Genomic DNA, 21,284 nt, shown 5'->3' on the forward strand with positions numbered 1-21,284 from the left:
ACAGGGAACCTCAGCTGAGCAAACTGTCAGAGGCCAGACCCCTTCCCCAATCCCAGCACCAGAAATCCCAGCTCATTCCCTTTCAGGGGACTTCCCATTCCACTACCCTCTGACTACAGAGGCCTCTACTGCACAAGAGAAATTGGTTTCCATGCTGTGTGTTCAGTATGAGCTTAGGCTTGGATGATTTGAGACACTGGGCTCTGGGCCATCACTAACTTAGATGACCCACTCCCTTACTCTGGCTTCACTTTACTTGACTACAAAAGAGGAACAATGATCCCTGACAAGTGAGGAGGTTTGAGGAGGCACCAAAGAAAATAAGGTGAGTTCTCTCTGCTGGGAGGAAAAGGAGTCCATCTCACTGGAGTCCCATTTCTCTGAGTTCCCAGCACTCACCATGGGGTCTAATCCCATCAAGGTGGCATGAATGAAGTGAGTGGCAGCAACGTCTCAGGGATGTTCACAGAGAGCGTTATGGTTTTATTCATTCTAGGGGAATACCTATTATATTAGTTTGCTGTCTGTTACTCTAATAAATGCCTGAGACAATCAATTTATAAAGAGAAAAGGTTTCTTTGGGTTCTCAGTTCTGAAGGTTCCAGTTCACAGTTGGCCCCATTGCTTTGGGCCTGTGGTGAGGCAAAACTGCTCACCTGACCGTTAGGAAACAAAGGACAGAAAGAGAAAGGGACTGGAGTCGCACAGTCCTCTTAGGAAACATGCTCATAATGCCTAAAGACCTCCCATTACCCCCTCCAAGCTACCTCCCCTGGACTAGGGATTGAACCCAGGGGCACTTGACTCCTGAGCTACATCCCCAGTGCCCACTTCTTAAAATTTTTTTGAGGAAGGGTCTTGCTAAGTTGCTGAGGCTCATCTTGGACTTGTAGTCCAGAGTACCAGGACTAGCTGGCATTGTAGTTAGGCCACACCTTCCAATAGCACCACCCTGGGAAGCAAGTCTTTAATACATAGACCTTTCAGTGGCATTCAAGAGCCAAACCATAGCACTTATGATCATCCTGAAAGTGCCTTAGGAAATGATAGGTTGGGATTTGGGAAGGACTCAAGAATCCGGAGAGACAATTTTAGGTGCTTGTGGGATTTTTATAATCTCAAGTTCAGAGTGTGCCTATCACATAACAGGTGCTCAATAAGCTATGAAGGGAGGGATGGAGGGATGGAGGGATGGAGGAGAAAGTATGTTGTTTTACTGACTTCCAAGTGGTGAGAACCATGCGAAAGAAGGTGAAAGTGATTTGAGGGCAGAATTATTCTTAGCTCCCTCTAGACTGAAAGTTTGTCTGGAGGACTAATGGAATTCATTCACTCATTCACTCACTCATTCATCACAACGACACAGTGCATGCAGTGATAAGAATTAACACTGGGGAACATTCAGGAGGAGACCATTAACTAAATACAGGATGGGGCAGGAGGCCAAGGATGGCTTTCTGGAGGTGAGCCTGAAGGGTCTTTTGGAGGAATGACCTCACGGGTCCAGGTCTCATGCCAATTTTTCAGCTATAAAAATCACACTTGGGTCTTGGAATTTGTAGGTGGCTGCAATCTGGTGACTGTGGTCCCTGGCCCTAACAAATCTATCTTGCCCCCTCCTATTTGATCTCCATCCCTCCTATCATCCTTCCTTTCTGTCAGCTGCTATCAGCCTTCCCACACCCAGAACAAGTATCTGCATCATGCAGACAACTATGAGACTCAAAGGAACAAGGATCACATGGCCAATTTCCAAGCAGAATGAAAAATAATTGGGGAGTCATGTGACAGCAAGGGGGTCTTGCCCAAGCACCCCTCCATCTGAGGACTTTCTCCAATGTCTCAGACCAGTTACTCACCTCATCCTCCCAGCATCACCTGCAAACCAGCCCCTCTTCCCCCTGCAAACCAAAGTATGACTGGACCTTTAAGTGGGGGAAAACTGCTTCATCATGTTCTGCTTCTCCATGCAAAGCCAGAAACTCCCTTCCCCCTCTTCCCTGCTCCCAGCGCACTCTCCTTCCAGTAAAACGTGGTTAAAGGAACAGCACCAGCACTTCCCCATCTCTGAGGGTCTGCCTAACACCAGGGGCCTGGGAAAGAGAAAGGAACTGGAAGTGTTTTCTTCTGGGGGATCTGTCTCTGTCCTGGGGATCCTGTTACAGAAGGAAAAAGAGGATAAGCTGGGGGTGCAGTGGGGGTTGAAATAACTGCCTGGGGAAGATTCAGATCTGGGAGGGGAGTCTACACTGACTTCCAGAGGATGTCAGGGCTTATGGCACCCCTGGGGTTCCTTTTGAAAAAGAAGTACAGGCCAGGTTCACGGGGAGAACTACCCAGAAGATAGGGAACTGGACCCCTAATGGAACATCCAGGAGTAGGTCCCTGGTTCCAACTCTCTGGACCACTCACCCACCCCTTCATCAGTTCTTATCTGCATAGCACAGGAACCGGGCAAGAGACAGCTGGCACCCCTCTCTCCTCTCCAAGGTAAAGAAAAAGGCAGAGATTAACCCCTTTGTCCCCAACCAGGAGCAGGCTCTGTCACTGATGCTAAAGTGCCAGCCGCAGTGCCACCCCCACTCCCAATGCATTTGACATGAAGCAAAACCAAGAAAGAGCCCCATAACAAAGCAGTTGCAGAGCGCCCAAATCCAAGGAACCCCCTTTTCTGCCTGACTCCCCATTAGGGCTCATGGGGGTGAGGGACTTGAGTAGTATGAAAGCATCCCACCACTTCCTTGGGAGCAAGAAGGGATGCCTGGGGAGGTGTCAGCTGGTCTGTTGTGGGGGTTGGGACATGAAAAGTTGAGACAGAGGAGATGGGAAATGGAGACGGAGAGAGATGGATTTTTCTAGTTGTGGGAAAGCAGTTGTCTTACCCATAGGCAATATGTGGGCTCCCCTCTGATTCACCCCACCCGGCAATGTGAAAGCTCCTGGGGCAGCTGGGTTCTGGAGTTGCAGGTGGTCCCTAAGGCAAGACCCGCTCATGGTTCAAACAGAAAAGCTAGAACGGGAGGACAGAACTTGTCCAAGGTCATTCAGCCAGCAAATTACATAGCTGATCCCAGTATACAGAATTCAGTTTAGGTGTTCTCTGCCCCTCACACTCAGCCCAGGCTCCTCCTGCCTGTTCAGGGGACCCTCTGTTCCTTCATTCACAGTCCCCCTTGCTGAGGCCGGCTGCTATTTCCCACTCCCAATCTTGGGGGCTACCGCAGAATTTTTGGAGAATACAGTTTCCCCACCACCCAGGATTCCCTCTCCATTTTCTGCAGTGTCTCCTACACCCCTATTCAGGGTAGTAGCCTTACTGTCCTTCCCAAGTCCAGGTCCTCCTTCCCTATTCTAAAGCCAGTTGCAGAGTTTCTTGAGTCCTCTCCCAGTGGCTGCTCTAGCAATTAGGGGAACACGGTAGGAGTCCCCTCTCTATTCTCTGTAGCATACTCTATGCCCCCAATCAATTGCCTGGCTCCCTCACTATTTCGGACCGGCTGCAAATTCTCTGCATCTCCTATCCCGAAGCCTTCTCTAACTATTAAGAAAACCTCGTGCCCCAATTCATGCAAGGGTCCCCTCATCCTAATAATCACAGAATATCCCAACTCTCCATCCCAAAGGCACCCGGCCCCTATTCCTACCAAGTCTAGTTGTTCTCCCCCTATATCAGGTCCCCTCTCTTATTCTGAACACACTAGCAGGGTCTTCCCGCCCGCACTTGAAGGTCCCCATTAGTTCTCTCCGGAAGTCCTCTACCTCTTGCCCTGACCTCGGGAGACTCCTCTGTCGCTGCGACGATTCCCCTTCACTCCTTGCTCCCCCTGCCCCGCCCCTCTCACTGCGGCGGAGCCGGTCTGCCCGGGGCTGCGGGGGAGGAGGTGGAGAGGGCGGGGCCCGGCTCCCCAGCCCCCCACTGCCAAGGGGCTGGACCCGGCCAAGGCGGCTATAAAAGAGCTGGCGTCCTGGAGCTGTCGCAGTGCCGCCCACCCCGTCCCGGCCCGCGCTCCGGCTCTGCCGGCGGCCCGCACCTGCTTGGCCATGATGAGCTTCGGCGGCGCGGACGCGCTGCTGGGCGCTCCGTTCGCGCCGCTGCACGGAGGCGGCAGCCTGCACTATGCGCTGGCCCGGAAGGGCGGCTCGCGTTCGGCGGCCGGCTCCTCCAGCGGATTTCACTCGTGGGCGCGGACGTCCGTGAGCTCCGTGTCGGCCTCGCCCAGCCGCTTCCGTGGCGCAGGCGCCGCCTCAAGCACCGACTCTCTAGATACGCTGAGCAACGGGCCAGAGGGCTGCGTGGTGGCGGCAGCTGCGGCGCGCAGCGAGAAGGAGCAGTTGCAGGCCCTGAACGACCGCTTCGCGGGCTACATCGACAAGGTGCGGCAGCTTGAGGCACACAACCGCAGCCTGGAGGGAGAAGCAGCCGCGCTGCGACAGCAGCAGGCAGGCCGCGCAGCCATGGGTGAGCTGTACGAGCGCGAGGTGCGTGAGATGCGCGGCGCAGTGCTGCGCCTGGGCGCGGCGCGGGGCCAGCTGCGCCTGGAGCAGGAGCACCTGCTCGAGGACATCGCGCACGTGCGCCAGCGCCTCGACGACGAGGCCAGGCAGCGCGAAGAGGCAGAGGCAGCGGCGCGCGCACTCGCGCGCTTCGCGCAGGAGGCCGAAGCTGCGCGAGTCGAGCTGCAGAAGAAGGCGCAGGCGCTGCAGGAGGAGTGCGGCTACCTGCGGCGCCACCACCAGGAAGAGGTGGGCGAGTTGCTCGGTCAGATCCAGGGCTGCGGCGCCGCGCAGGCTCAGGCGCAGGCCGAGGCGCGCGACGCTCTCAAGTGCGACGTGACGTCGGCTCTGCGTGAGATCCGCGCGCAGCTCGAAGGCCATGCGGTGCAGAGCACGCTGCAGTCAGAGGAGTGGTTCCGAGGTGCGCAGGCGCGCGGGGGTTGGGGAGGGGCGCCTCCTGTTGACCAGGCAGCGGTCTGCTGGCTGGGTTGACCCTATGGGGTGCTGGTGGATTCGTTGTGCAGTTAGCAGAACCAGAGGGCTCACAGCCCAGCTTTCCTCGGCAAAGTGCATGCCCCCTATTTAAGTTACTTTCACTCTGGGTTTCTTGTAGGACACCACCAACTCAGGGGTTCTCCTTTGGTTGCTCTCCTTCAAATTCTTTAAGTTTGTGCTTCCACCCCGGGGCGCCCCCCTGGTCTGAGACCTTTGCCCATCAAGAGCAAAACAGTTACCTCTAGATCCAAAGTAGCATTGGCATCTGCAAGTGCTGCCCATCCCCCTTTCTTGCACTCTGCAGGGTATCCATTCTTCTGACCCCTACCAGGCTCCTCCCCACTAACTGCGCCATGCATAAAGCCTCACCATAATCTGCAGTGTACGATAAAATGGGTGGGGCATTTTCATATCCTTTCTTCCCAGGGGTATCACCACAACCAATGGCCAAGAATGGCTGCGTCTGGCCTCTTTGCTATTTAAAATCCCCTCTCTTCAGCAAGCTGGAACCCTCCCAAGTCCCCACCACCACCCAGCTCCGTGTAGTACTGAGTCAGCTAGACTGCAGCTGACCTAAAGCTGTGCCCAGCAGCTACAGGGTGACCTTGACCAACATTATCCCTCTCTGGTTTTTATTTCTTTTTGATTGAAAGAGCTGGGTGGACCAAATGACCTTCTCAGTCTGGGAACTTACATGACCCCTACTGAAACTGCCTGTAAAACTGCATTGTTCTGGGGAGAGAGTGCAGAGATCTCAATGATTTTCAGATGAGTTTGCAGTCCACAATTGATGAGAATTCTTACCTACCTGGATGATTTCTGTCTTTGCCAGCACTAACAGGGAAAGCCAGGCATGCTGGGTTGGATGCTTGGATTTTCCCATTCCTTTTCTACCCCTCCCCCATTTCTGCAGCAAGGCCCCTCCCAGAGGGGAACTCTGTTCTTTAGAGTTTGCCCTTCACTCAGGCAAACCATCTCAGGACTTGTGGTCCAGACAACTGGCTTCTCTCCACCAAGACTCAGGCTCTGAGTGCCTTTATGTGGAGATTCAGGATGTTCATTTTCAGGAGATGTAAACCAATCTAAAGGTCTTCACTGGCCCCCACAAGGTCTTCTAAGAACCAGGAGCCTGTGGGTAGCAGGGGCCAGGGTGTGGCTGCCATCACACCCTGTGCTGCAGAATGTGCAGCCAGGTGGAGGAAGGAACAGAAGGGCTGACACACAGGACCTTGGACTTGCAGTGACCTTGGACTCTGCACAGAAATCTGTAAGGAAGATACCATGGCTGCATGGTGACCTGATTGCTCAGAGCTCTTATGCCTCCAGAGGTCACAGGCTCCTTAACTAATTCAGCCACAAGCCTCCAGCCTTCAGCTCAGTTAAGTCTCATGGGCCAGATTTCACATCTGAGCCCCCAGCAGTGCTGGCCCCTTGCTGGGCAGCTGGACCTGGTACTGGCACCAGAAATGGGAGCTTTTTCTCTCCTGAAGGGTTGCTAAATCTCTAGGTTGAGGGAGACAGAGTCTAGTCTTTGGAACCAGATAATCACTAGATTTAAATCCTTCTCTGCCACTCACTGACAGGATGGCCTTGGGCTTGCCTTTCTCATAGGCTAGAGTGAGGTAAGCATTCAGGATGGTGCCTGGTACCCACTAACTCCCCAACCCATGTGTGTTACCTTTCAGATCTGGGCACTGGAACCTAAATCTAGGTGTGTCTAACCCTGTGCCCTGCTCCCTTCTCCATCTAGTGAGGCTGGACCGACTGTCAGAGGCAGCCAAAGTGAATACAGATGCCATGCGCTCAGCCCAGGAGGAGATAACTGAGTATCGGCGTCAGCTGCAGGCCAGGACCACAGAGCTGGAGGCACTGAAAAGTACCAAGGATTCCCTGGAGAGGCAACGCTCTGAACTAGAGGACCGCCATCAGGCTGACATTGCATCCTACCAGGTAAACAGAGGGACAAATTGCCTCATCTGGTTGGGTGATCTGCACAAATCATGGCTCCTCCCTGAGCAGATATAGTAGTTAAGAGCATGGGTCTTGCAGCCCGGGGTTGTGGCTCAGTGGTGGAGCACTTGCCTAGCATGTGTGAGGCACTGGGTTCGTTTCTCAGCATCCACAAGATCCATCAACAACTCAAAATATATATAAAATTAAAAAAAAAAAAAAAAAAAAAGACCATGGGTTTTAGAGTCAGACATACCAGGACTGTGTAGCTGTGTGACCCAGGAAAAGTTTTCTGCCTCTCTGAACTTAAAATTTCTTCTCTGCAGAAAAGAATCAAAAACAAAAAACTAATACTTGCTTTATAGAACTTTGAAGGTTAAAGAGTGAGACAAACTTTGAAGTGCTCCTCAGGGGCCCAATTAATAGTAACCTTGGGAGGGCCTTGGCAGGTTCCTCCAGTTAAAGATAACTTTCAAAGAACTTAGCTTATAAGTAATACATAGTGCTGGCAGAGCTTTTAGGAAGCAGATAAATAAGAGAAAATAAAAAGTGGTGATCGTTCACTTTAAGCTGTAGCGACAGTGGGCCTGGGGTGAGATGACAAGTCTCATCTTGTATTTAATATGCTTTTGTGTATTATCCCTGTCATAAGGTCATCAACAACAGATGTGTACTAAACCCTGGTGATGTGTGGCAGGCACTTTGGGGCATTGGGGAAGTGGTAAGGAGAAAATGCAGATAAGGTTCTGGTCCCACTGAGCATTTTCTAAGCTTAAGAAATCTGTGAAAAATTCACCCATCATCATGACCAGGCCAGCATCTGAGATGTTTCATTCCAGACCTTTCCTCAGGCTGAGATTTTTGTGTCAGCTTTTTCCCTGTCCATAAATGAGGACCCTGAAGCTTTGATAGGGTGGGTTTTGGGCCCAAGAGAGCCAGACTGGGAAAGGCAGCTTGGGTTTATACACGGCCAGGCCCAGCTTCCTTGGTGATGAGGGCCAGACACTGACTGGAGAATGACACATATGATCTGTCTTCCCTAGGAAGCCATCCAGCAACTGGACACTGAGCTGAGGAATACCAAGTGGGAGATGGCAGCCCAGCTCCGAGAGTACCAGGACCTGCTGAATGTCAAGATGGCTCTGGATATTGAGATTGCTGCTTATAGGTGAGGTGGGCCAGGAGCTGCTGGGTGGTGGAGAGCCCTTGTATTCGTGTGAGGTGAAACTTTGGGTTTCAAGTCCTGTTAGGCAGTGTGGCCCTTTAGAGACAAAATCCCCTTGTATTTTTTAAATCTTGGTAAAATAAATAACATGATATTTGCCATTGAACCATCTTAAGTATCAATTGTGGTAAGTATGTTTGCATTTTCGTATAACCCTTACCACCATCCATCTCCAAAACTGTTTTTATCATCTTGAACTCAAACTTCACCCCATTCTCCCCTTCCCTTAGACCCTAGTAACCACCAATCTTCCCTGCCTCTGAGAGGCAGAAATTTTTTTTTTTTTTTTTTTTTTTTTTTTTTTTTTTTGCTGAGGCTGGCTTTGAACTCAGATCCTCCTGCCTCAGTCTCCCAACCCACTGGGATTACAGGCCTGCGCCACCATGCCTGGCAAAGGCAAAAATCTTTTTTTTTTTTTTTTTAAGTGGTAGATGGACACAATACCTTTATTTTATTTACTTATGTGGTGCTGAGGATTGAACCCAGTGCCCCATGCATGCGAGGCAAGCGCTTTTACACTGAGCCACGACCCCAGCCCAGAGGCAGAAATCTTGATGGTGGCTTTTTTTTTCATATGACAGTGACTGATCAAATCCAGTCAGCTGGAGACCTGCTCTGGAGGGAAATAGATATTTTAAACTGTCAGAAGCTTTTATAACTCTGTTCTTTAGAGCTTCTTTTTTTTTTTTTTTTTTTTTTTTTTTCCTTTTTCTTATTTTTGGTACTGGAAATTGAACACAGGGTACTTTGCCACTGAGCCAAACCCCCAGCCCTTTTTTTTTTTTTTTTTTTTTTTTTTTGTGGTGCTGGGGATTGAACCCAGGGCCTTGTGCATGCAAGGCAAGCACTCTACCAACTGAGCTATCTCCCCAGACCACCCCCAGCCCTTTTTATTTTTTTATTTTGAAACGGGGTCTCACTAAGTTACTAAGACTGGCTTTGACATTGTGTTTCAGCCTTAATCTTTGAGATCATAGGCATGTGCCCCTGCACCTGGTGGCTCCTTAGAGTTCCTTTGGTTTTTGAGCATTCATTTATTGGGGAAATAAAATGGAGATGATCATAGCAGCGTCCATGTCATGGGTTATTGGGTAAGCTAATCCTGTTAAACTAATTCAAGTAGCACATGTACCTGGTAATCATAAAATGCTTAGTAAGGGGTGGCCATGAGAAAGCCAATCCCCCTGGATGAGCCCTCCCAGTTTAGCAGGTCTAAGGAACAGGGCTGACCCATGAGGACCTGTTCTAATTGCTGCCTGATGACTTTTGACTTTCTACCTGTTGACTTTAGTCTATAATTCCCCCTGCCCTCAAGGCTAGGGACTGAACCCAAGGGTACTTTACCACTCAGCTATATCCCTAACCCTTTTTTATTTTGTGACAGGATTTAGCTGAGTTGCCCAGGCTGGCCTCACACTTGTGATCCTCCTGCCTCAGCCTCCCCAGTAGCTGGGATTATAGACATGTGCCACTACCCCTGGCTCTAATCTCTAATCTTGCTGTTCAGAGTGTGGTCCATGAACTAGCAGAATCAGGGCCATCCAGCAGCTTGACTTAGGCCTCACCCCTGGCTACTGGATCAGGATCTGCATCTGGCTCCCAGGGGATTTGTGTGCTGTTAAATTTGGGAAGCACTGGTCTGTAGGAGTTACCCCTACATGTTCTCTAAGGCATGCACTCTACTAAATCCTTTTTATTCACTATTTCACTGAAACAACCCCCTGAAATAGGTACTCTTATGATCCTCTTTTTGCCAATGAGGAAACTGAAGCCTTAAGAGTTCGAGTGGCTTGGCCATTGCCATCATCTAGTTAGTAGCAAGGCCAACAGGAGGAAGTGTCTCCACCATCTGTTCCTAAAACCTAAAGGATTACAATAAATGGTGATGAGAAATTCAAATGGCAATATTGTAAGACCTTTTAAACTGAATTTAGCAATGTAGAGTTGTTTGCTTTCTGCTTTCCCTCTTTCTGTCCATGATAATAATAATAATTAATAAGAATAACATTATTTTTATCATTTTTATTGATTTTATTTTTTTGCAGTAGTAGTGAGCACACCCAGGGCTAGGCAAGTGCTCTGTAACTGAGATCCACTTTTACCACTTTTGTTTATTATATAGGAGCTCTCTCTTGAGGACCAGTCTTCAAGGTGGGGGGAGGGTATTTTATTTCATAAATTGCAGTGTCTACTGCATTAAAAACATGAACAACCCCATTGAAGTATGGAGTCCGGGGGTCACTTGGATGATGTGCTGAGGGACTTTCTCCATTCTTCAAAGCGTTTGTTTACTTTTAGGGGTGTAGCTCAGGGGTAGAGTGCATGCTAAGTACGTGCAAGATTCTAGCTTCAATCCCTAGCACCTAAATAAATAAACAAAGTGCATACCAATAATAAAAAGGATCAAAAATTTCAGGCACAGTGGCACACACTTATAAGCCCAGCAACTTGGAAGGCTGAGGCAGGAGGATCTCAACTTCAAGGCCAGTCTGGACAACTTAGTGAGACCCCGTCTCAAAATAAAACTGAAAAAGGTTGTGATTGTAGCTCAGGGGTAAAGCACCCATGGACTCAAATCCTCATTACCACCAAAAATAAAAAAACATAAAACAAACCTAGCATTCATTCACATTCCTTCCCTCACCAAAGTTCTTATCATTGGATGCCATGAAGCTTCAGGATACTCTAGGAAGACCCCAAACCAACAAATCTGCTCTGAGTTAACAGTAACATGTTCCATTATCCCTTCTGCAGAAAACTTCTGGAAGGTGAAGAGTGTCGGATCGGCTTTGGCCCAAGTCCTTTCTCTCTTCCAGAGGCACTCCCCAAAATTCCCTCCGTGTCCACTCACATAAAAGTCAAAAGTGAAGAGAAGATCAAGGTGGTAGAAAAGTCAGAGAAGGAAACCGTGATTGTGGAGGAACAGACAGAAGAGATCCAAGTGACCGAAGAAGTGACTGAAGAAGAGGGGAAAGAAGCCAAAGAGGAGGAAGGCGAGGAAGAAGAGGGAGAAGAGGCAGAAGAAGAAGCAAAGTCTCCCCCAGCAGAAGAGGCTACATCTCCAGAAAAGGAAGCCAAGTCCCCTGTGAAGGAAGAGGCCAAGTCACCAGCTGAGGAAAAGTCCCCAGTGAAAGAAGAGGCCAAGTCACCAGCTGAGGCCAAGTCCCCAGTGAAGGAAGAAGCCAAGTCTCCAGCTGAGGTAAAATCCCCAGAGAAGGCCAAGTCCCCAGTGAAGGAAGAAGCCAAGTCTCCAGCTGAGGTAAAATCCCCAGAGAAGGCCAAGTCCCCAGTGAAGGAAGAAGCAAAGTCCCCAGAGAAGGCCAAGTCCCCAGTGAAGGAAGAAGCAAAGTCCCCAGAGAAGTCCCCAGTGAAGGAAGAAGCAAAGTCCCCAGAGAAGGCCAAGTCCCCAGTGAAGGAAGAAGCAAAGTCCCCAGAGAAGTCCCCAGTGAAGGAAGAAGCAAAGTCCCCAGAGAAGGCCAAGTCCCCAGTGAAGGAAGAAGCAAAATCCCCAGAGAAGGCCAAGTCCCCGGTGAAGGAAGAAGCAAAGTCCCCAGAGAAGGCCAAGTCCCCGATGAAGGAAGAAGCAAAGTCCCCAGAGAAGGCCAAGTCCCCAGTGAAGGAAGAAGCAAAGTCCCCAGAGAAGTCCCCAGTGAAGGAAGAAGCAAAGTCCCCAGAGAAGGCCAAGTCCCCAGTGAAGGAAGAAGCAAAATCCCCAGAGAAGGCCAAGTCCCCAGTGAAGGAAGAAGCAAAATCCCCAGAGAAGGCCAAGTCTCCAGTGAAGGAAGAAGCAAAATCCCCAGAGAAGGCCAAGTCCCCAGTGAAGGAAGAAGCAAAATCCCCAGAGAAGGCCAAGTCCCCAGTGAAGGAAGAAGCAAAGTCCCCAGAGAAGGCCAAGTCCCCAGTGAAGGAAGAAGCAAAGTCCCCAGAGAAGGCCAAGACTCTTGATGTAAAGTCTCCAGAAGCCAAGACTCCAGTGAAGGAGGAAGTACGGTCCCCTGCAGATACCAAATCCCCTGAAAAAGCCAAAAGCCCTGCCAAGGAGGAGGCCAAGTCCCCAGAGAAGGTCAAATCACCTGAGAAGGAGGCCCCAAAGAAAGAAGAGGTGAAATCTCCCGTGAAGGAGGAGGTGAAAGCCAAAGAGCCCCCAAAGAAGGTAGAAGAGAAGACTCCAGCCACACCCAAAACTGAGGAGAAGGATAGCAAGAAAGATGAGGTGCTCAAGAAGGAGGCTCCGAAGCCTGAGGCTGAGGACAAGAAGGAAACTGCTGTTGAGAAGCCCAAAGAATCCAAAGTTGAGGCCAAGAAGGAAGAGGCAGAGGATAAGAAAAAAGCAACCCCAGAGAAGGAGGCTCCTGCCAAGGTGGAGGTGAAGGAAGAAGCTAAACCCAAAGAAAAGACTGAGGTGGCAAAGAAGGAACCAGATGGTGCCAAGGCCAAAGAACCCAGCAAACCAGCAGAGAAGGAACCAGAAAAGCCAAAGAAAGAAGAGGCACCATCAGCACCAGAAAAGAAAGACACTAAGGAGGAGAAGACCACAGAAGCCAAGAAGCCTGAGGAGAAACCCAAAACAGAGGCCAAGGCCAAGGAGGATGACAAGGGTGTCTCCAAAGAGCCCAGCAAGGAGGCCCCCACACCTAGCAAATCCAAGACAGAAAAGGCTGAAAAATCCTCTAGCACAGACCAAAAAGACAGCAAGCCTACAGAGAAGGCCACAGAGGACAAGGCCACCAAAGGGGAAAAGTAAGGCAGAGAGAAAGGAACATCCAGAGCAGCCAAAGAAACTCAGGAGGGTCCCAGAACTCAAGGGTCAGTGTAATGAATTTTCATTTGTTTTCTTCCTTTTTGTTCTCTAAGAAAAAACTCTGCTTTGATGTCGGACCCTCCCTCACCAAACTGGAATTTCTGTTAACAATATGGTAGCAAGAGAGTTCACTCCCAGTCCCTGACTCCCCATGTCCCAAACCCTCCCCAGGCGATGGACAACTATGTTATGATAGCTTATGTAGCCGAATGTGATATATGCCGAATGCCACACGTAAACACTTGATTACAGAAACTGCCCCCCTCCTCTCCAAATAAGTGCATTTACTTCCTGTATGTACTGACAGATGACCGCAATAATGAATGAGCAGTTAGAAACACATAATGCTTGAGATGTCTTAACCTATTCCCGAATGCCTTCTGTTTTCCAAAGGAGTGGTCAAGCCCTTGCCCTGCGCACTCTTATTCTGGAAGAGCTGGGGCCCGTGGGGCTGGGCGCTGGCCACTGAATCACAACAGGGCGCACTTTCCACTGGAGTCCACTTTCAATTGCTTCTGTGCAATAAAACCAAGTGCTTCTAAAATGAAAATGTGGCTGCCATTATTTATTTTCTTCACCTGGGAAGGCTGGGGGCAGAACATGGGAGGTCCAGATTCACATTTAAGTCTGCATGGGGACTGAGTGAGCATCAGAGTTCTCTTATGACTCTAGGGTGAGTTGCACTAGCCTCTCTAATGCTATTTCCTGGGCACAAACCATACACCAGGTTATGTGCTAGGTGCTTTATTTTTATGATTTGTGGGCTGGTGGTCTGGGGTGTGGTTTCTGAGCATGGTCCATAGACCATCTTTAGCAGCATCACCTGGGAGCTCTGTAAACTTGGAAATGCCTTGACTCCACTCTAGGCTACTGAATCACAATTTGAGAGGAAGGCCTGGGAAAGTGCCTGTTTTACCAACTCCCAGTTGATTCTAATACATACTGATATGGGTCCAGGAAGACTTTGAACAAAGAGTTTATAGGCTCTGCATGCTAGGTGGGAGGAACCTTACCATAACGGGCCATAGGTAGGTAATTCCCCTGTAGCAAAAATTACAGTGACCACTTCATTAGGAATAATTTATCAATAGTCATCTAATTGAGCTCCAAAGTGCTTCTCTGAACATGATTTTGAAATTGTGGTTCTCTTGCAGATTTACAGGGGTCTTTTTACTGTAAAATTCTTGTGCAGTTTTTAAAAAATATTTTTTGTAGTTGTAGATGGATGGCATGCCTTTATTTTATTTATTTATTTATTTTTATGTGGTGCTGATGAGCAAACCCAGTGCCTCACAAGTGCTAGGCAAGTGCTCTACTGCTGAGCTACAGTCACAGTCCACCTCGTGCAGTTTTTAACTTTTTAGGACTGTCGTGATCTGTTAATTCATCACCTCCCCAGGAATCGCTTCTCCTCGTGCCTCAGCCAGATGGTTTTTAGGGAGCCTCCATATTGCAAATTTCTCTATATCACTGGTCACTGATGATTGATCCAAGGATGGCCAGCTGAGCCAATGAGAGCTCTTTCCTGGGGTTTTGAACTTGGGACCAGAGTAGCTGAGAGTCATCTGGTTGTGAAAGGCAGTTGATTGGGAACCAGGAATTTTGAGTAGCCATGTTTCTAGCCTTGTGGAAAAGCTAGTCAAAACAAGTTAGACAGGTGGACAGAGACAAGGTACCTAGAAAGTCATAGTAGATTTCACGTCCTTTCCGTAGATTGTTGGCCATTACTTGTGCCATTAGGTCTCCCTTTGTCAAAGTTCAGTTGAGTTATGGCTCTTGCCATTTGCAACCAGAAGAGTTCTGAATAGTATAATGACTAAAAGGAATAATGGATATGCTAGAAATTGGTGGTGATCTCTCAGGAACAAGCAAATAACCTCCCCCAAACCTGTCCTTGGTCAACTCTTCAGGCCAGGGTCACATGTCACCTTTGGCACCCATTTTCCATCTGTGAAAAGGTCTGAATTTTTAAGAGCACAGGACTGTTTAGGGTGGTCACATTTAAACAGAGGGGTGTTGAAATGTTTAAATGCCACTTTAGAAATGATTTTGATTGAATTTGCTCCAAGTTACCAAATGTGTCCAAGGACGCTACAAAAACCTAAGGCATTTTTTGAGCTGCTCTGTCCTAGAGAAATCAGACAGACTCCATAGGTCCTAACCCATAGATATAGCATCTGAATATCAAGCTGGTACGTTGGAACCCAGGAAATAAATTTTCATGTGTCTTGTCTGAAAAAAGAGTTGTCTGAGTGCCACAAATTGCTTATAATAACAAGCTATCATTTTTTGAGATAACCGTGTTTTATTCTTTCTAATCCACAGGGGCAGTTCCAAGGTAGATATTTTTGCCTATTTTAAAAGTGAGAGAAGAGTTGAGGTGGCTTGCCCCAGAGCTGGCCAGCTTGTAGTTGGAGCCAGGATTTAACCCTGAACTGTCCCAATTTGCCTGGGATAGATCAGTTTCCTAGGACATAAGATTTCTCATGCTAAAACCAGGAATGTCTTAGACAAATGGGGATGAGTCTTCCCCATCCCAATGTTTGGGCAACCACTTCAGCACATTTCAAAATATTGCAGATGGCAAAATCTGTTGGTTGGACTCAAGAACTGCAATGAAGTCAGTGGGACACCATCTTGGTTCTTGACTGTTTTTCTCAATGTTGGCTTCTGTGATAGGCATCTTCTAAAATAACTCCAACAATCCCCATCTTCTGGTATTCATGCTCTTGTAATCCTCTTTCCTTGAATGTGGACCTTTGTGACTTGCCTCTAATGGTGAGACAATGTCAAAGGATGGGGTGTCATTGCTGAGAGCAGGTTACAAAAGCATTCTGGCTCGTTCTGAACACTTTTCCATTTGGTGCCTCTGATGGAAATTAGCTTTTATGTCGTGAGTTGCCCCAAGGAGAGGCCCACATGACAAGGAATTGAAAGAAGTCTTGGCCAAAGCCAGTGAGGATCTGAGGGTCTTTGTCCAACAAAGAACTAAATTCTACTAAAAACCATGTGAAGCTGGCCCCAGTGATGCATGCTGTAATCCCAGCAGCTCAGGAGGCTGAGGCAGGAGGATGGTGAGTTCAAAGCCAGCCTCAGCAATTTAGTAAGGACCTAAGCAACTTAGCGGGACTCTGTATCTAAATAAATATACAAAAAGGGAGCTGGGGTTGTAGCTCAGTGGTAGTAGAGTGCTTGCCCAGCACATATGAGGCACTGGGTTCCATCCTCAGCACCATGTAAAAATAAATGAAGATTATATTTATATGTATATATGGGCTCAGTGGTTAAGTGACCATAGGTCCAATCCCAGGTACCAAACAAAACAAAACAAACAAAATAAACAACCACATGAGTAAGTACAGAAGCAGATCCTTCCCAGTTGACCCATAAGATAAGACTGCAGCCCTAGAAACCACCCTGATTGCAGTCATGTGAGACACTAAGGAAGAGCCACCCAGGTAAGCAGCATCTGGGAAAATAAATGTTTATCATTTTGAAGTCACCAAGTCTTGGGGGAATTTGTTACACAAAAATAGATGATATAGCTTCTCCTTCAGAGAGGCCTTCTCTGCATGGAGATTCTCAAGCTAGGGGCTTGCACCATTCCAGGTACAAACCAGGGGAGAGAGATTCTGCCCCCACCAGTTGAAACCCATAGTCGGAAGTGACTCTGATTGAATGACTGGGTCATATGCCCAAACTGAAATTAATCACTGTGGTGGAACACACTGATTGGACTTCATAGGTCACGTGCCCAGCTCTAGACCCAGGGATGGAAATCAGCCCATCTAAATCACATAAACTGGACCTGATATTTCAAAACCTCGTTTAAGAGAGGATCCTTAAAGCTTCTGGAGGGGACAGGGACCATTTAGAAGTCTATACTGATAAACAAAATAGGAGGGTAGAAAAAGGACAAGTTTGGGCATACAAAGTCTCAAAAAATTACTTCCTATAAATTACTTGGGGACATGCTCCAACAAAAGAACATAAATCATAGGCTGGGGATGTAGCTTTGTGGTAGAGTGCTTCCCTAACAGGTGTGAGGCCCCAGATTCAATACTCAGAACTGCCCACACATATACAAAAAAAAAAAAAAAAAAAAAAAAACCATATACCAGGAAACAGAATCTTTAGCAATACAGAAAACAAGGACAGCAGTCTGGGAATGTAGCTTAGTGGTAGAGTGCTTGCTTAACATGCATGTGGCCCTGGACGTGATCCGCAGGTACACATACACACACACACATACACACACACACACACAGACTACAAAAAAGAAGAAAGAAATAGGGACTCACTGACTCTCTGGAATAATAACAAAATGTGTTGAAGGACAAAAGCTGTGCAGTTCCTATCTATCCAGACTAGGGTGGGTATAGAAAGAAGGGGGGTTCCGAGGGGGAAAAAATAGGATAAATTATTTGACTTGATTGACCAGGTACAAAACTGAAGTGAAATTCCTTTACTGAAGCAATTGGAGATTGTAGGAAGATTTAGTCAAGTTCAACAAAAACAAAACAGACAATAAAAGGGAGGCAATTATCAACTCCAGGACAATCAAAAAATTATGTATAAAAGGAAGTATAGGCCGTCGCTCTCTAACGCCAGCACCGCCTCTAGCTTGTCGAGCTCCAGCCGAAGGAGAAGGGGGGTAAGTAAGGAGGTCTTTCTACCATGGCTCGTACAAAGCAGACCGCCCGCAAATCGACAGGTGGTAAAGCACCCAGGAAACAACTGGCTACAAAAGCCGCTCGCAAGAGTGCGCCCTCTACTGGAGGGGTGAAGAAACCTCATCGTTACAGGCCTGGTACTGTGGCGCTTTGTGAAATTAGACGTTATCAGAAGTCCACTGAACTTCTGATTCGCAAACTCCCCTTCCAGCGTCTGGTGCGAGAAATTGCTCAGGTCTTCAAAACAGATCTGCGCTTCCAGTGCGCAGCTATTGGTGCTTTGCAGGAGGCAAGTGAGGCCTATCTGGTTGGCCTTTTTGAAGACACCAACCTGTGTGCTATCCATGCCAAACGTGTAACAATTATGCCAAAAGACATCCAACTAGCACGCCACATACGTGGAGAATGTGCTTAAGAATTCATTATGATGGGAAACATTTCATTCTCAAAAAAAAAATTTTTTTTTTTTCTCTTCTTCCTGTTATTGGTAGTTCTGAACGTTAGATACTTTTTTCCATGGGGTCAAAAGGTACCGAAGTATATGATTGCGAGTGGAAAAATAGGGGACAGAAATCAGGTATTGGCCGTTTTTCCATTTTCATGTGTGTGTGAATTTTTAATATAAATGCGGGGATGTAAAGCATTAGTGCAAGTCAAAATGTTTCAGTGAACAAGTTTCAGCAGTTCAACTTTATAACAATTATAAATAAAACTGTTAAATTTTTCTGGACAATGCCAGCATTTGGATTTTTTTAAACAAGTAAATTTCTTATTGATGGCAAAAAAAAAAAAAAAAAAAAAAAGGAAGTATAATTATGATACACTAGCCAATTTAAAGATCACAACAGTTACAAAATAAATCATAAAAGCAATGAAATTGGATTATACAAAAAAGTAAAATAAATATATATGAAGAATGAGGGAAAGGAGGGTTTGTGATTGATCAAAAACATTTATCTCTCTGTGAGGCCCTGAGTTAATCCCCCAACCACCTCCCCCATGACAGCAACAAATCACTCATCTCTCCTAACAGAAAGTTTGGGGGAAATGCTTAAAATTAATAAATCAAAGAAAAGATGGAAAACCAGGCACAGTGGTACTGCCTGTAATCCCAGCTACAGAGTGGAAGAAAACATTCTCAAGTCATATATCTGATAAGGGCCTAGTATCTATAACATTTAAAGAACTCAACAAAAGATAAATAGTTTAATCCAAAAGCAGACAAAGGCTTTGTGACGACCATTTTACCTTAATCTTCTCCTAACCGACTCAATCGTCACTGAGTTGTTCACTTTATTTTTGATTTTTATTTTTTTACTAGGCAGTACTTTAAATTGTTTTTCTTAGGAAAAAAAAAATGTTCACACACCTAACAGTTCACAACATTTCAACAACAAAATAATGGTTGAGTGGGGTTTTTAGGAGTTGGGGGTTCTGGAGTATTAGGAAGAAATGTTGGTATCCTGCTTCATTACAGAAGGATGGTGTAGGTTTATAAATGGGAGATTTGGGGCTGCTAATCCAGTATCAAAAGCAGCGGAATGACACATCTTTCATGAGTTTCTTGCCTGCTGTTTCCTCTATCCCACAGAAATGCACCATGCAAAGCCCAGAAGCTAGCTTAGGATCTAGTCTTCCCCTTGAATCGGAAAGGGAGTGAAGGAAGTGAGTTTCCACACCTTCTCTTTCCTCACCTTGAGGTGGTTCTTCTGTGTTCTCCTCCTCTTCCTTTCCTTCCTTCTTCTCAGGTGGCTGCTCATAAACCTTTATGGAAGGTGTCGCTATCACTCCATCCCAGGTAGTTATTTCAGAAGCAAGATAGCTGGCATCACCCTCCTAGCCAAGGCTCTTCCTAAAGCTGCCGTGCGAAAGGATTCCAACCAGAGTCCGAGCTGCGTAGCAGACCACATCCTGCTATTCCAGGTTCATGACCATGTGTACTCTGAAGTTGCCACTCTCACACAGAGAGGTCAGTGATACCCACTAATCCTGGAAGGAACAGTCCTGAAACCAGAATCTGCAAGCAATGCCTGAATGCCACCTTCAGGGCCAAAGGCTGGCTGGTGGGGTTATTCATCACAGCGTAGTGCCCAAATAGGCCAAGGATTCAGGGTGTGAGGGGCTCAAAGCCAGGAAAATGAATCCTCAAGTCCCTCAGCAGTCTGATGAGAACTTTGTGGACTGAGAAGTGAGCATGTGAGATAGCTGCTAAGGTACTCTGCAACATCGTAATATCCAAGTCAAGTTCTGGGTCCAATTTTTGGAAATTGGGTGGCACTGTTGTAATGAGAATCTTCACCATAGCATCAGAAGAACTGATTTCAAAACCAGTTTCATTGGTCAGCATGATCAAAACTTTAGATGGATCCTGTGCTTTAAACTTTCCATGACTTTGTTCCCCAGGGCAGCAATGTTATGGGATGCAACTTAAGAACAGACCGATCACTGTTGAGAAGTCCAAATTTGAGAGCCTTTATTAGCCAGTTGGCTGATTGCCTCATACCACGCCTCAAAAATGGCTATTGGGAGAACAGCCCCGACCATAGGGTTGCAGGGGTTTTTATACCATAAATCAGTACATCAATCATAGGTGTCTATTGCTATGATTTAAAATTACAAACTAACATCATGAGATCTGAAATCATTAGCGGAGGGAGAAGTGGGTCAAAATGACCTTACTTAGGTACAAACTAAAGAATGGTTACTAACATCTAAACAATCACTGTTGACATCACTGTTAACATGGCACATTGTTTAGGAAAAATAAGAATCAAAAAGAGAACAATTTTTTTTTTTTTTGCGGTGCTGGGGATTGAACCCAGGGCCTTGTGCTTGCAAGGCAAGCGCTCTATCGACTGAGCTATCTCCCCAGCCCTGGCAATTCTTATATGATGAAAAATTGTTCTCGGGAGATAGCTCAGTTAATAGAGCGCTTGTCTCGCAAGCACAAGGCCCTGGGTTCGATCCCCAGCCCCGCAAAAAAAAAAAAAAAAGGAATTGCCATTTTGTGTTGCCAAACATGTCATGCTAAGCAACTGATGATGGGTACAGAGGCGGGGTGTTCTCATGGGAGAAGTATTTCCCACATAACATGGAGTCTCAGGGTAAAATGGAGTCTATTTACTCTGTGCCCATATAGCCTGGCCTATAACAGTTCCATGGAGTCAAATATGTCAACCTGTCACAAGCAACAGCTTCCAATGTTGGCAGAATCTTTAGTATTACTGCCAGGTCAGCTGCATTGTGTCCTGTGTCTTGTAGTCATTGTTCCCTTTTTATATGATCCTACCTGTCTGACTTCTTCAATTTGTACTTCAGATGTCTCTGGATCCACCATCAAACTATCAATCACGTTGTTTATTTTTGTCACCAGAGAAAGGATTGAGGCCTGTTCAGCAGAACTGGGAGCAAGGTCCTGATTCCTCTTCAGCAAAGCTTCACTAAAGGAAGTTTTAACAAGTGCTAGCTTGACCCGAGGGAAGGCCATTTTGCACAAATAGAAATCGAATGGGATATGTGGCACAAAGGGCCTGAACCTTCCTCCTGGACTTCCTCTGGAACCAAAGCACACATCACGACCCTGGCCTCTGTCATGTCCTATGGCGCCCTTAATCCTGAACAATGGAGGCCGTACCAACCCGCCCCT

The 21,284-nt window shown here is 47.2% G+C and overlaps 2 protein-coding genes and 1 pseudogene across 6 annotated transcripts; 2 read left to right on the top strand and 1 right to left on the bottom strand.

Moving 5' to 3' along the window:
* The first annotated feature begins 3,984 nt into the window (after positions 1 to 3,984).
* Positions 3,985 to 13,509, top strand: NEFH (neurofilament heavy chain). Of its 4 annotated transcripts, none has more exons than XM_079151287.1 (5): positions 3,985 to 4,915; positions 6,740 to 6,939; positions 7,983 to 8,107; positions 10,919 to 11,813; positions 11,850 to 13,509. In XM_079151287.1, the coding sequence occupies exons 1-5, from the start codon at positions 4,042 to 4,044 to the stop codon at positions 12,906 to 12,908; spliced, it is 3,153 nt and encodes a 1,050-aa protein (XP_079007413.1). In that variant the 5' UTR covers positions 3,985 to 4,041; the 3' UTR covers positions 12,909 to 13,509. The 4 variants fall into 4 exon arrangements, with proteins under 4 accessions (XP_079007413.1, XP_079007412.1, XP_079007414.1 ...); XM_079151286.1 differs by having other exon boundaries at positions 10,919 to 11,531; positions 11,568 to 13,509; XM_079151288.1 differs by having other exon boundaries at positions 10,919 to 11,531; positions 11,604 to 13,509.
* A 4,052-nt stretch (positions 13,510 to 17,561) lies between these two features.
* Positions 17,562 to 18,371, top strand: LOC306668234 (histone H3.3A-like). The gene has a single exon (XM_079151467.1). The coding sequence runs from the start codon at positions 17,643 to 17,645 to the stop codon at positions 18,051 to 18,053; it is 411 nt and encodes a 136-aa protein (XP_079007593.1). The 5' UTR covers positions 17,562 to 17,642; the 3' UTR covers positions 18,054 to 18,371.
* A 623-nt stretch (positions 18,372 to 18,994) lies between these two features.
* On the bottom strand, positions 18,995 to 21,284 carry LOC306668243 (interleukin enhancer-binding factor 2-like; annotated as a pseudogene). Its single transcript has 2 exons — positions 20,831 to 21,284; positions 18,995 to 20,050 (listed from the first exon to the last, which is right to left on the bottom strand). The product of its transcript is annotated as an interleukin enhancer-binding factor 2-like (transcript).

The sequence above is a fragment of the Sciurus vulgaris genome (genome assembly GCF_902686455.1).
Source record: "Sciurus vulgaris genome assembly, chromosome: 8".
Classification (NCBI taxonomy): domain Eukaryota; kingdom Metazoa; phylum Chordata; class Mammalia; order Rodentia; family Sciuridae; genus Sciurus; species Sciurus vulgaris.

What these genes read in the sequence shown, in the direction of transcription:
- LOC306668234 (XM_079151467.1), top strand. Translation starts at nt 17,643, where the DNA reads ATGGCTCGTACAAAGCAGACCGCCCGCAAATCGACAGGTGGTAAAGCA.
- NEFH (XM_079151285.1), top strand. Translation starts at nt 4,042, where the DNA reads ATGATGAGCTTCGGCGGCGCGGACGCGCTGCTGGGCGCTCCGTTCGCG. An exon ending in GTCAGAGGAGTGGTTCCGAG is followed by an intron (nt 4,916 to 6,739) that starts GTGCGCAGGCGC and finishes TTCTCCATCTAG; the next exon opens with TGAGGCTGGACCGACTGTCA. An exon ending in ATTGAGATTGCTGCTTATAG is followed by an intron (nt 8,108 to 10,918) that starts GTGAGGTGGGCC and finishes TCCCTTCTGCAG; the next exon opens with AAAACTTCTGGAAGGTGAAG.